At 44.0% G+C, this 12,270-nt stretch overlaps 1 protein-coding gene across 2 annotated transcripts; it reads right to left on the bottom strand.

Annotated features, from left to right (window-relative positions):
* Positions 1–1,910: 1,910 nt before the first annotated feature.
* Positions 1,911–8,466, bottom strand: PRMT1 (protein arginine methyltransferase 1). Of its 2 annotated transcripts, XM_075191208.1 has the most exons (11): positions 8,283–8,466; positions 6,735–6,788; positions 5,640–5,741; positions 5,400–5,555; positions 5,118–5,181; positions 4,880–5,022; positions 4,550–4,637; positions 4,181–4,296; positions 3,640–3,790; positions 2,938–3,059; positions 1,911–2,840 (listed from the first exon to the last, which is right to left on the bottom strand). In XM_075191208.1, exons 1-11 carry the CDS (start codon positions 8,301–8,303, stop codon positions 2,757–2,759), a joined length of 1,101 nt encoding a protein of 366 aa, XP_075047309.1. In that variant the 5' UTR covers positions 8,304–8,466; the 3' UTR covers positions 1,911–2,756. The 2 variants fall into 2 exon arrangements, with proteins under 2 accessions (XP_075047309.1, XP_075047310.1); XM_075191209.1 differs by lacking the exon at positions 6,735–6,788 and having other exon boundaries at positions 8,283–8,462.
* Between the last annotated feature and the right edge of the window lie 3,804 nt (positions 8,467–12,270).

The raw sequence follows: 12,270 nt of genomic DNA, 5'->3' as shown, positions 1-12,270 counted from the left end.
ATGGTTCCCCTGCAGCCATCCGCTTCTATCCCGCAGAGGTGATAGCTGCTGATAGTCAGCATAAATCATTATGAAAGTTCTGCTTCTACACTGAATAAGCTAGATCCTTAGGCACGCTACAGGGCTCTTCCACCAGAACTTTAATATCACACATTATTTAATGTATTTTAACACCTGTTGAACACACTGGCACAAATAGCCTAGAAAACAAGCAAATGAACCCATACACACAGGTTTCGCCCCCTTACCAGAATCATTCATGAAGTATTAACATATCAATGCAGCAGAGGAAGACAATCCATGTGCTCCAAGTTACATTGCTTGAAGGAAAGCAGAATCCACTGCAACAGGGGAGGCGATCACTTTGCCCCTTAGACCAGAACACCTAGTTATGCATAAGCAATTAAATGGCTAAAAGATTTGATCATCGCTCAATTTCTAGGGTGTGGATGAGGCCATTAGGTACCATATGGGATGAGAACTGGGGGCATTGCCTGGGGGATAATTGCAACTCAGATTTAAGAGGCCTTAATGCTTAGAACGTATAGTTGGTGTATAATTTAGCTTAACACACTTTACACATAAATGATTGTAGGCTGGGCTTGGCAGGGTCAAGCTTATTTTATCAAAAGCCTGATCGTGTCAACATTGAACTTCCCCCAAAATTTAAGGATACAGAACTAATGCTGAAAGGAACAAGTCAACAGCAGAGCAGACAATGTAAGGAATCAGGCTCATTGGTGACATTACAGGCGCTAGGTAAACCCTCAGGTCCCATGTAAAACAGACAGGGCCTAATTTATCCTCATTCCTCCATATTCTCTTATTTTTGACATTTCAGTTATCCCTCACTTTATGCATCACCAAGTTGACATTCGTACTTTCACTTGCTATATCTAATGGATTGGCATACGAGACAAGGTTGCTCAGATCAGTGTTTAATACCATTTGACGTTTAATGTTTTGGTGATCTCTGCAGCTGGCACTGAACATAACTATTGTTATTCCCCCCAGTAGTATGCATAAACACCAGAGGAAAATCACTGTTCTACGCTGCTATACCACACCAACCCATCACGAGTGCATGCAAGTCAAGAAAGCAAAAGCCTGCACTAGATCCAGCAGAGGAAGGACAGTATCTGACCGTTTCAGGATTTCTGTGCGAGTGGTTCATGACCACACCTTCTGCCGTCTCCCTTTGTTCCGTATAGAGATGCCAGTCCCCAATCACCGCCAGCAGTAGCCACTCTTCTCCCCAGTATGGAGCATATTCAATTAGGCCCCGAGATCGCAGTTACCTTTCCTCACCGTCCTGTACCAATGCTAATTTCCCTTCGCCTCCGATGGGGAGGGAAAAACACATTGAGACAATGTACTACCTTATGTAATGCGCATGGTTTCAGACCCAATTGTATGTGTCGAATTGTTATTCTATTTTATACACAATGCCTGATTTGGGGTTGAGCGCAGCCCTCCTGCTGTTTCAATTATTCTATTTTATGCATCAAATGTTTCTGCACCTTAAATTGTAACTCAATTGATCAAGGTCAACTATACCATCTGTTACAAGTCATTGTATGCAAATAATTTGCACCATGTCATCATCAACCCCCCCCCCCCTCCCTCATGTACAACACTAAGTTGTCAACTCTTTATAAATGTATACAGGGAGGTGGAATTAAAAATCCAGACCCTACTTTCAAAGTAAAGTACTCTGTACAACAGCAGTCCGAGGTTGACCTGGTCAGAGTGGCATGTAGCTGCCGTTTTTAAAACGGCTGCTTTTAGCTAGAGCAGCCTTTAGTACCGGCAGACAGGAGTTCAACCTATCTATCCCTGGGGATTCCTACATTCATAGGGGAGCAGAAACACGTACACTTAAGTAAACAAAAAAGGCAATTAGACAATACTAATCCACAGTTCACTTTTTAATTTCATTATGAATGTAACCATATAAAAACTATAAGTTATGAAACAGTCACAATGGGCAGCCTTTGAGCAATCTGTAAAACAAAGAAACAAAAACACCTTTCCATGTCGTGTTCTGAAAAGGGACTTACAAAACAGTACAAAATGGCAGAGCTGTAAATCTGATCCTCCACCTAAACTGACTGTAGTGCACCTGCTGTGTTTAAAGTTCGCCTGCAACTAGGAGTGACCAATTAAAAACGTCCTTTCAATTCTGTCAGACTCAAAACTATTCTTTGTTATTAAAGCAGCGCCATGCATCCCATATCCCTTCTGCAGTTACTGTGGAGTAATGACTTCCTCAACTCTAAAATTTGGGAAAGTTAAATAAATCCAAGACCTGGTTAATGCAGAGGTGGCACTGACGGTAGGTGTGTGACTAATAGGAAGTGTTAGGGCTATTAAATGGAGGAATGACCGTTCAAGTGGTCCCCAAGCCTCACCAACAGTGGAAGCTCAAAGGACAGGAGCAGATGGAGGACCCTGCACCTCTATAGTGAGGCCTGAGGACAGTCCACATAGGATCATTTACAGATGAATCCAGCGGAATGAGATTCTCCTCGAGCCATGTGGCCATCACGGATATGAAGACCAAGTCATTGGTGCAGCCAGGACACTGCACTCAAGACCGGTCAAAGGGGATGTTCTAAAAATTTATTCACCCCCCCACTCCAAAGGATAGCAGCAGGGGTTAAAATGTGTATGCTATATGTAAATAAAAACACACAGCTAAATGTATACATGATGCATTGTTTTCTTCAGGCTGGTCAACTCGGGTCTCCTTCATCTCAGCGCATTCTGTAGTCCGTGGAACATGACAGCTCGCAGAGCTGACCTTTGAAGTCGATATCAATGGTAAAATCCAAGTCACGCTATAAACAATAAAGAGAATAAAATAAGTTCCATGTTTATAGATAGAAATCTTACATATAGGGGGGGGGGGGGGGGGGCCTCAAACTGAAGACTTACATTGTTCTTGGCGTTTGGCTTCATGCCTATTGTTCCAAAAATCTCCTCTCCGGTTTTAACAGTGAGATAATCTTCCATGTAGAAGACGGTCTGCTTCCAGTGAGTGTAGGGGGACTCTGGACCTATGGGGAATGACAAAGCCCATTAGTCATGTACAGCTAGGTTCCTGCCAAATGAAGTAGAGTTCAGTCTGACAATTACCACTACTTTATAGTATAAAGCTGGGTGCACACTACACGGTTTTCGTCCAATAATCGGCTCAGTCAGCCGACATACGACCACTCGTTCAAAAGTCGGGTCCAGTGTGTGTAGTGACACGATGGTCGAAAGTCCGCCCAAATGGACAATTGTCGCCTCATTTGGTTGGTCGTACTGTTTTTGTTCCAATCTCGTTTCCGCTGTGTAGTGTGTATAAACTTCCCACCGATCCACAACAGTGAGTACAAAATTACAGTCATTGCTCACAACATGGCTGTAAAAAGTCGCTAAAGGGGTGTCCGCTCTTCCCTTTATCCTCCTAAACAAGGCTAGTGTGTATGCAGTCCATGGACCGAGCGATCGGACCATCGGTCGCATGTAAAATCGCTCGGCATAAAAAGTTGGTTGAAATTTCTGTAGTGTGTACCTAGCTTAAGTTTAACCTGATTTGCAGACCAGATGTCACTGATCATACAAGAGTGACAACTATAGAAACGTGCTTACTTGTAGAGAAGCCTGTCCGCTTATGGCAGCGTGTGAACTCTATGTTGAAATAACAAACTAGGGCATGGATGTAGTCGTTTCTCTTCACTTGGAGGCAGAAGGGAGATGTAAAGCTCAGGTCATCCACCTTAACCGTATAGATATCCACTTCCTGTAGAGGGGAGATAAAATAAAAGACTAAGCCAGCGTCTTGCCTTTGGGATAGCACAAGGCAGCAAGTGACCACTTACAGTATTCAAATTACAACTTTAGCATTTAAAACATGCCCCAAAAAAAATTGCACCCAAGATAAGCTTATGGTGGAAGCTTTGACAACACCAAACAGAGCCCTGCCTGATCACAACAGAGATGTTCCCTGATTGAGCCATAGAAAGCAAAGCTCTAGATGGAGTTGAGATATTATAAATTTAATGGTTTTGGGTAAAGTTCGTCTGCAGTGATGGAAGCAATTCATGCGGCATTTTAAGCCTCAACATCTTTCAGTATAGTTTAATAAGACAGAAGGTTTGGTAAAGTGATAGAGTGTATGCAAGTTACAAACCTTTATGAGACAAGAGTTTGAGACCAGTTGCTTGGGATCAACGACATCAACGAGGGGCTCCTTGATGGCTACATCCTTGATGCATGACATATCAAATCCATAGACATTCTCCCACCCTGCAAGATTAGTGCTGCATTAGTATATACAACAGGTAAAAAGTTACATTTCAAGTGTAGTAATAAGCTTTCAAGGCTCAAGCTAGTGGCACGTTTACCCGTGCCTGAAGGTCGCAGGGTTAACGTTTGTTGAGTTTTAAGGGCATAATCTGTTAGAACCACTTTAGATGTAGTTTATCACAAGGAACATCCATAAATATACATTTGTAAAAGAAGAGTTTCATAGCCGAATGTCAGCTTAGGCAGCACTTACAGTGAATCTTGTAGTCTTTGTACTGTCTATCTTCAATAGCAGTCACATAGAGAGTTGCACGGTCAGGGAATATAAGCCCATCAGGTGTCTAAAGAAGAGGAGTGTTTTAGGATCCAGCAATAAGGCAATATAAATGACATAAGCAATACATGTAAAATAAATGCAGAAGATAGAAATAGACATGCACTTTTGCAAATCTGCTGAGTTTCATTTTAAACAGCATGAGGATGCTGGCACACCAATCAGTGGCTACATTATTTAGCATCCTTTAAAGCTCATCTGGAAAAAAACATTGCTGTCTTAAGAAATTTGGGATTTAAAGAGACTTACCAGCCACTTGTCTCGTGCATAGATAACCGTGTTCAGCATGGATTCATAGAACAAACAATATCCCATCCATTCACTGATAATAATGTCAACCTTGTCCACTGGCAGCTCAACTTCCTCCACTTTTCCCTTGATGATTGTTACAACTGTAAATGAGCAGAGCAGCAAAGTGTGAGTCCCATGTGAACAGTAGTGTTACTGGAGAATAGGTCTGGCACCAAGCCTTTCTAGAGCAACTTACCATGATCCAGCTTGTTTGCCTTCACAATCTTGATGGCATAATCAGAGATACTGGAGCACTCAATCTGAAAAAGTGATATTTTACAAGTGATCATCTTAGTTATCCTGCTCAAGACAAACCCATCAGCTCTTAATTGGGACACCCAAAACTTTACCTCCAATAACCACCCCCCTCCAGACTAAGATTATAAATCTAAGACTGTTTACTTCGTAACATAATGCCTCTTGCCTATTCAATTGCTGATTCTTACTAGAAATATGGCAAACGGGCAAGTTTCCTTACCCCAATAACTTTCTTTGCTCCCGCCTTAGCTGCAAACATGCAGAGGATTCCTGTTCCGCTCCCCACATCCAAGACCACCTTATCCTTAAATAAGTGTCTGTTGTGGAACATCGAGTTACGATAGGTCAGTGTCCGAACCTCGTCTTTTAACATCTCCTGCAAAACAAGACATTGTTGAGGGTTAGGCCAACATCAACGATGATATACAACTAGACAAGACCTATAGAGCAAAGGACATACCTCATGGATACCAAAGTGTGCATAAGAATCAAAGTAGTAATCTTTCGAAGTCATTTCTTCCGCCGTAGGTTTTATGGTGCTCTCTGGTTGGGTACAGGAAACCTAGACAAGAGAGTGTATAACTAAACAGTGAAGTTTGATCCAGTAAGACAAGCGAGTGAGTTGATGAATGACTTGTTAAAGGTCACAAGTGATGCGATCCACCTACACAACTCATTTACCTGGCAAATGGCATAAATTTACTCTAATATAGTTTACATTAGTCATACTACTAACAAGTCACTTAATACACATTGCCCTAGGAGGTTAGGGAGGGAGAGCTTAATAGACACCAGTAGCTACGTGTGAAAAATATATATATATATATATATATATATATATATATATATATATATATATATATATATATATATATGAAAGAAATCAGACTGCACTGTGGGAACACAGAAAAATTAAGGATAATTTATTTCATAAATAAGAGACATCAAGACCTGTGGTCTCTTTCAAGACTTGAATAAGAGGCCACACAGGGCTCAACGAGTCACCATCATTTATGGAATAAGTTAACCATCATTTTTTCTCATTCCTAGAGTGCAGTCTGTTCAATTCCCTTTTTGACCCAGACACAAGATCTTTAATTACATAGGGCAAGTGTCCATTGTATGCAGGACTATTTACCGATGCAGCGATCCTTTGTAATTTATTTTTGTTATATCTATAAAATGTTTGCTTTTGGTCTAGAAACAGCCATCAATCCCAACAATCTTAGGTTCAGTATACAGCTAACTTTTATATAGCCAACCTATGGCAGCTCCAGTCTTAAGACTCAGGAGTTCCACAAGTCCATTGAACCCTTTGGTATACAATCGCTGCATTGACCAGCACTGTACAAGAACATTAAAATAAATCCTTGCTGGAAAGGTAGGAGGGAAAAGCTGGTACAATCTATGAATCAGATTCCTAACCCTTAATACTCATAACAGGAATGTTAACCATACCCCTTAATACAATGAAACCAAGGTAAAATAGGTCTATAGATAACTTTCATAGCCAAGTTGGCCAAAGTTTAACCAGCCATGCACAAAGGATATTTACATCTTCTATTGCGGTCCGCAGGCTCATTCCATTGGCCAACTTGGCTACAAAGTTCTAGGAGAAAGTAACAAGGAAAGACACCGGATTAGCCTCATGTCCTACAGCCTATGGCCGTTCCTAGCTGCAGAAGGAAGGATTAATGATCACACTTCAGCACTGATATTGATTAAACATCCCATCCATGGTCTCCCTGCACAATGGATCTATGAGTGGACGCCAGGGAGAGCCCTAGGCTAGGTATTGGTTGCCTGAGGCACCACCAGGGTATAAGCTATTGTCAGGGGAGCTGTGGTATGATCAGGGTACAGAGGGGCACCAGTGGGTTATAGGCTGCCTGGGGCATCACCAGGGTATAAGCTAGTGGCAGGGGAGCTGTGGTATGATCAAGGTATAGATGGGGCACCAGCAGGGTATAAGCCATTGTCAGGGGAGCAGTGGTATGATCAAGGTATAGAGGGGCACCACAGGGAATAAATACTGGCAGGGGAGCTGTTGTATGATCAAGGTACAGAGGGGCAGCCGGCCTGGGGCACCACCAGGGTATAACTACTGGCAGGGGGCAGTGGTTTGATCAGGGTACAAAGGGGCAGCCAGCCTAGGGCACCACAGGGTATAAGCTAGTGGCAGGGGAGCAGTGGTATAATCAGGGTACACAAGCCACCAGCAGGGGATAGGCTGCCTGAGGCACCACAGGGTATAAGCTAGTGCCAGGGGAGCAGTGGTATGCTCAGGGTACAGAGGCCACCGGTAGGGGATAAGCTGCCTGAGGCACCACAGGGTATAAGCTATTGTCAGGGGAGCAGTGGTATGATCAGGGTACAGAGGCCACCAGTAGGGGATAAGCTGCCTGAGGCACCACAGGGTATAGTCTAATGGCAGGGGAGCTGTGGTATGCTCAGGGTATAGATGGGGCACCAGCAGGGTATAAGCTAGTGGCAGGGGAGCTGTGGTATGATCAGGGTACAGAGAGGCACCACAGGGTATAAGCTAGTGTCAGGGGAGCAGTGGTATAATCAGGGTACAGAGGCCACCAGTAGGGGATAAGCTGCCCGAGGCACCACAGGGTATAAGCTAGTGTCAGGGGAGCAGTGGTATGATCAGGGTACAGAGGCCACCAGCAGGGGATAGGCTGCCAGAGACACCACAGGGTATAAGCTAGTGTCAGGGGAGCTGTGGTATGCTCAGGGTATAGATGGGGCACCAGCGGGGTACAGAGCGGCACAGAGCGGGCTGGGACACAAAGCCGGCCACGCACAGTCACACGTGGGGCCGCACACTAGGCCGCCTTTTGTGTTTCCGGCATGTGGGCGGGGCCAGCAGTACACAGACCCAGAGACCGGGGGCCGCTGCTGCCGGGTCCCCCTAATAACCAGGGACAGGCTGCTGGTGTCACCCGGCCTAAGAACCCCGATTACTCCCCCAGTCCACCCAATCCTCGGCCCTCACCCCCCCCCCCGGGAAGGCCCTTCCTCCAGCAATCCGCCCACACCGGGAGCGCTGCCAGTCCTAATGAATGAAACCAGCCGCCATAGACACCCTCATTGTTACCTCCATGCTTGCCTCCGCCATGTCTTATCCGCACCGAGCCTCTCTCGTCCTCCGACACTCACACGCCGCACCAGGAGCCCCGAGGTGAAGACAGAGGCTGCCTGAGAGAGAACTGCGACATGCGGCGAGGCCCGGCTATATATAGAGGAGCGCTAGCCCCGCCCACCGCTGCAACAACCGTGTGGCGCCCTTCGCGCTCCTTTCCCTGTGTATGGGGGTAGGTGTGGCTTCGCTTAGGCACGCCCCTCCCAGCTTCTGTTTCATTCGGCAGTTCGTTTACTACGGCGAAGCCACGCCCCCTCCGTGATGGGTTTTATGTGTCACTGCGCCGCGCGCGTTCTAGAGCGAATAAAATGGAGTCACCAGCGTGAGAGGCCGCTAGGGATTGTGCCCGGATGTGTCCGCAATGGTGGGAGATCCACCACGGGGCTTCCCTTCAATGTACACACACATATATCGCCTTTTATATATGAGGGACATTATATAATACTGAAGACGTTTGAAATAAATCATTTAATGATCTGTTAATGGTGTTTTAGTCACAGCCACAGTATTTTACAGTTAAACAGAAGCAAAAAATGCAGATGGGAAGTATGCACACAGCTTTGCAAAGAAATTACTATGAAATAATGTTTTTTTTAAATGGTTTCCATCAAACTGCTATTTAGCAGAAGGCTGAGAAAGAAAATCAGACTGCTGAGGATGTGATGTATCTGAAGTGGGCATAGTTTTATGCAGCCAATGAAATATGAAAAATTGGGTTTTTTATTGGGCAAAATTGAATTAAGCTATAGTTACGTAGATGTCTTGTACCTTTTGGCGTGCAAATTGGCATTGTGCGATAAAATGTGCTTAAATTAAGCATATTTTATCATGCAGATTGGTGCACAAAAATTGACGTGTAGCGAAACTATTCGCTCCTAAATTAATTGCCCCTCAGTGTCCGTTATGCAGTACAGAAAACGGCCCTCTGACCGATATTCAATCCAGGGCCTATTGTAATGCAATGCAGAGAGTATTCTAGTCGCTAAAACACAATATAGGGAGCATTTTACAGAATAATATACAATGCACAGATCATTCTAGTGCCCGATACACAATACAGAGCATTCTAGAAAGTAATGTACTATAGACAGATAATTCTAGTGCCCGATACACAATACAGAGAGCATTCTAGATATCAATATACAATAGTCTTCCCATGAAAAGAAGGGTCATCCTATTTGCTAATGAACAGAACGAAGGCCTTTGCCCAATGGTCTACTTTGCACACCTACATATGATTCTCTAATCTCAGACTTTTTATGGGAATACAGCAATTTCTGGAACTATATTAACTTTATTAAATCTAAAACGAAGCTGAACTCAGCTGAATTGTGTCTAGCACAGGGCTAGGTATATGATAGACATAGTTTCCTGTTATACCCATTGTGTAGGTTACAAGAAAACTTAAGGGTGTTTTTATCTTATACCTCTGCTTGCTTTTTGCTTATTTTTCATGTCCTCCCCATCCATGTTTCAAAGAGATTCTTTAAAACACTCCAAAGAGCTGCTTCCAAACTCATTAACAAAAGCAGATATCAAAGACTGAAAATCTCATTCCCAACCACATGAAAATTACATCATACAGAGCCACATTAGCTTGGTTGGAAGTTGAGATATGGTAAGACCCTCTCAGTGTCCATGTATTCACCGGCCACCCTGATCGACATCTCAATGACCCTCATCACATGGTGATTGATAGGGACAATCTTTTTGGGCCATACACACTGAGATTTGTGTCCAGTTTTAGACTAAAATGACCTATTTGCTCAGTAAAATGGCATTGGAAAGCTGCATACAACTAAATGGGAGCTAGACATACAGAATACTCAGAAGCAATGGGAGAAAATATTCTTAATGACCCACAAGTGCTTTATATGTAGTAAACCAAACATGCCTAATTAGAAGTTACTGCTCTGGATACCATACTCAGTCTATACCAGTGTTGGCCAACCTGTGACACTCCAGGTGTTGTGGAACTACAGGTCCCAGTATACCCTTCCAGCAATAAACTGCTATATATTGGCAAAGCATGCTGGGACTTATAGTTTCACAAACACCTGGAGTGTCGCAGGTTAGCCAACATTGGTCTATACTGATGGCTATTCTCCAGGGGCAGTTCTGCTGGGCATGCAGACTGAAATTAGACACACTGCTCCACATTTTGTGGCTGTGCCCTAGTGGATGGAAGTCCAAAGCTGAATTGCAAAAATGACAGGCAATCCATTCGGACTATGCCTTCTCCCTACACATAAACTCAAAATATAGAACTTTTAATCTTTGCCATACCAGAAAACTTTCATACTGGATTGCATGCATGAAACCTTTTCCTTTTGTATCACAAGAAGAAATGCATATAGCAGACATGCTGGAAACCCCCTTGAAATGAATGGGAACGAGCTCCATACCGCTTGCATCTTGATGCATTTGCAGACACATAATGTTTATGTCCTATTTCACATGCGTTTCTTTTACATCAGGCATGGCCAACCTGTGGCTCTCCAAGTGTTGTGAAACCACAAGTCCCAGCATGCTCTGCCTGCAGAAAGTCAGGTGATAGCTTCGAGGGTCATGCTGGGAATTGTAGTTTTCAACACCTGTAGAGCCACAGGTTAGCCAGATCTGTTTTACATAAAAGCAACACACCAGTTAGTATCCGGCCTTAAAGCTCATTCTCATGTACGAATTTGCCTGCAGAGTGTTAGAACGGTAGTTCTCTATGCCGTCCTCAAGTCTCACCTCAACAGTGCAGGGGGAATAACCAGTAACGATGGCTACATACGTGGGGATTTTGATTTTTTTCTGACCAATTTCATGTTCGGGGCCCTATCAAGAACTACAGATGGCTGATAACGTTTGAAAGCAGTCTGGATTTTATCCAGCGAAGGTAGAAAACGTGAATATACAGTCGACTAGTGACCACTATGTGTGTGCAGTTAATGGCTGACCGCACTAACGAATGTTGCTTCTTTCTAATTAGATCTCAGGTGTCTACATTTTATACAGATCCAGATGTTCAGGCTGTATGTCTGGATATGGCATGGAAGGGGCAGCAACCGGGGGGCACACATCACAACCGTCCTAATCCGCATGACCAGTCCGTTGAAAGTGGGACATAGGAATATGTAAACACATTAGAGATGGCACCTTTTTCTCAGGTTTAGGATCACCTGCATTATTCTTATGTAACGCTCATGAGAGATGGACCTGGGTTACACAGAATAGGTAACATTTCGGGCCTGGGACATGGTGGCCATTTTTTAAGTCCAAAATTGTTTTACGTTGTTTACACTTTTATGTTTAGGGTGGTGGTGGTGATGTCAGTTTTAAAACTACATCACATTCATTAATGTCCGAGCTGCTATTTTGCCCACAGTGATGTGAGGATCCTGTCAAATTAATGCAGAGTAAAATCAAAGCCAACCGGGAAGTGGGCCAGGCAGGAGGCCATTCACCGCCAACACTGAGATAATGACCATCAAGACAGGGGTGATGACAGTGTGCATCAGGTGTGTGATATCAGTGTGGGGCAGCACGGTGGCTCAGTGGTTAGCACTTCTGCCTCACAGCACTGGGGTCATGAGTTCGATTCCCGACCATGGCCTTATCTGTGTGGAGTTTGTATGTTCTCCTCGTGTTTGCGTGGGTTTCCTGTGGGTGCTCCAGTTTCCTCCACCACTCCAAAAACATACTAGCAGATTCATTGGCTGCTATTAAACTGGCCTTAGTCTCTCTCAGTCTGTGTGTGAGTGTGGGTCTATATTAGGGAATTTAGACTGTAAGCTCCAATGGGGCAGGTACTGATGAGAGTGAGTTCTCTGTACAGGTCTGCAGAATTAGTGGCGCTATATGAATAGATGATGATGATGACCTGTGTATAGTGATTAGTGTGTATAAGGTAGATAAATAAAGTTGTATGAATGGATTGTTGGAGGGGGGCCACTTT

The sequence above is a fragment of the Mixophyes fleayi genome, chromosome 11 (assembly GCF_038048845.1).
Source record: "Mixophyes fleayi isolate aMixFle1 chromosome 11, aMixFle1.hap1, whole genome shotgun sequence".
Taxonomy (NCBI): domain Eukaryota; kingdom Metazoa; phylum Chordata; class Amphibia; order Anura; family Limnodynastidae; genus Mixophyes; species Mixophyes fleayi.
The sequence above is the reverse complement of the archived record's forward strand: the minus strand, read 5'-3'. Positions and strand labels throughout refer to the sequence as shown.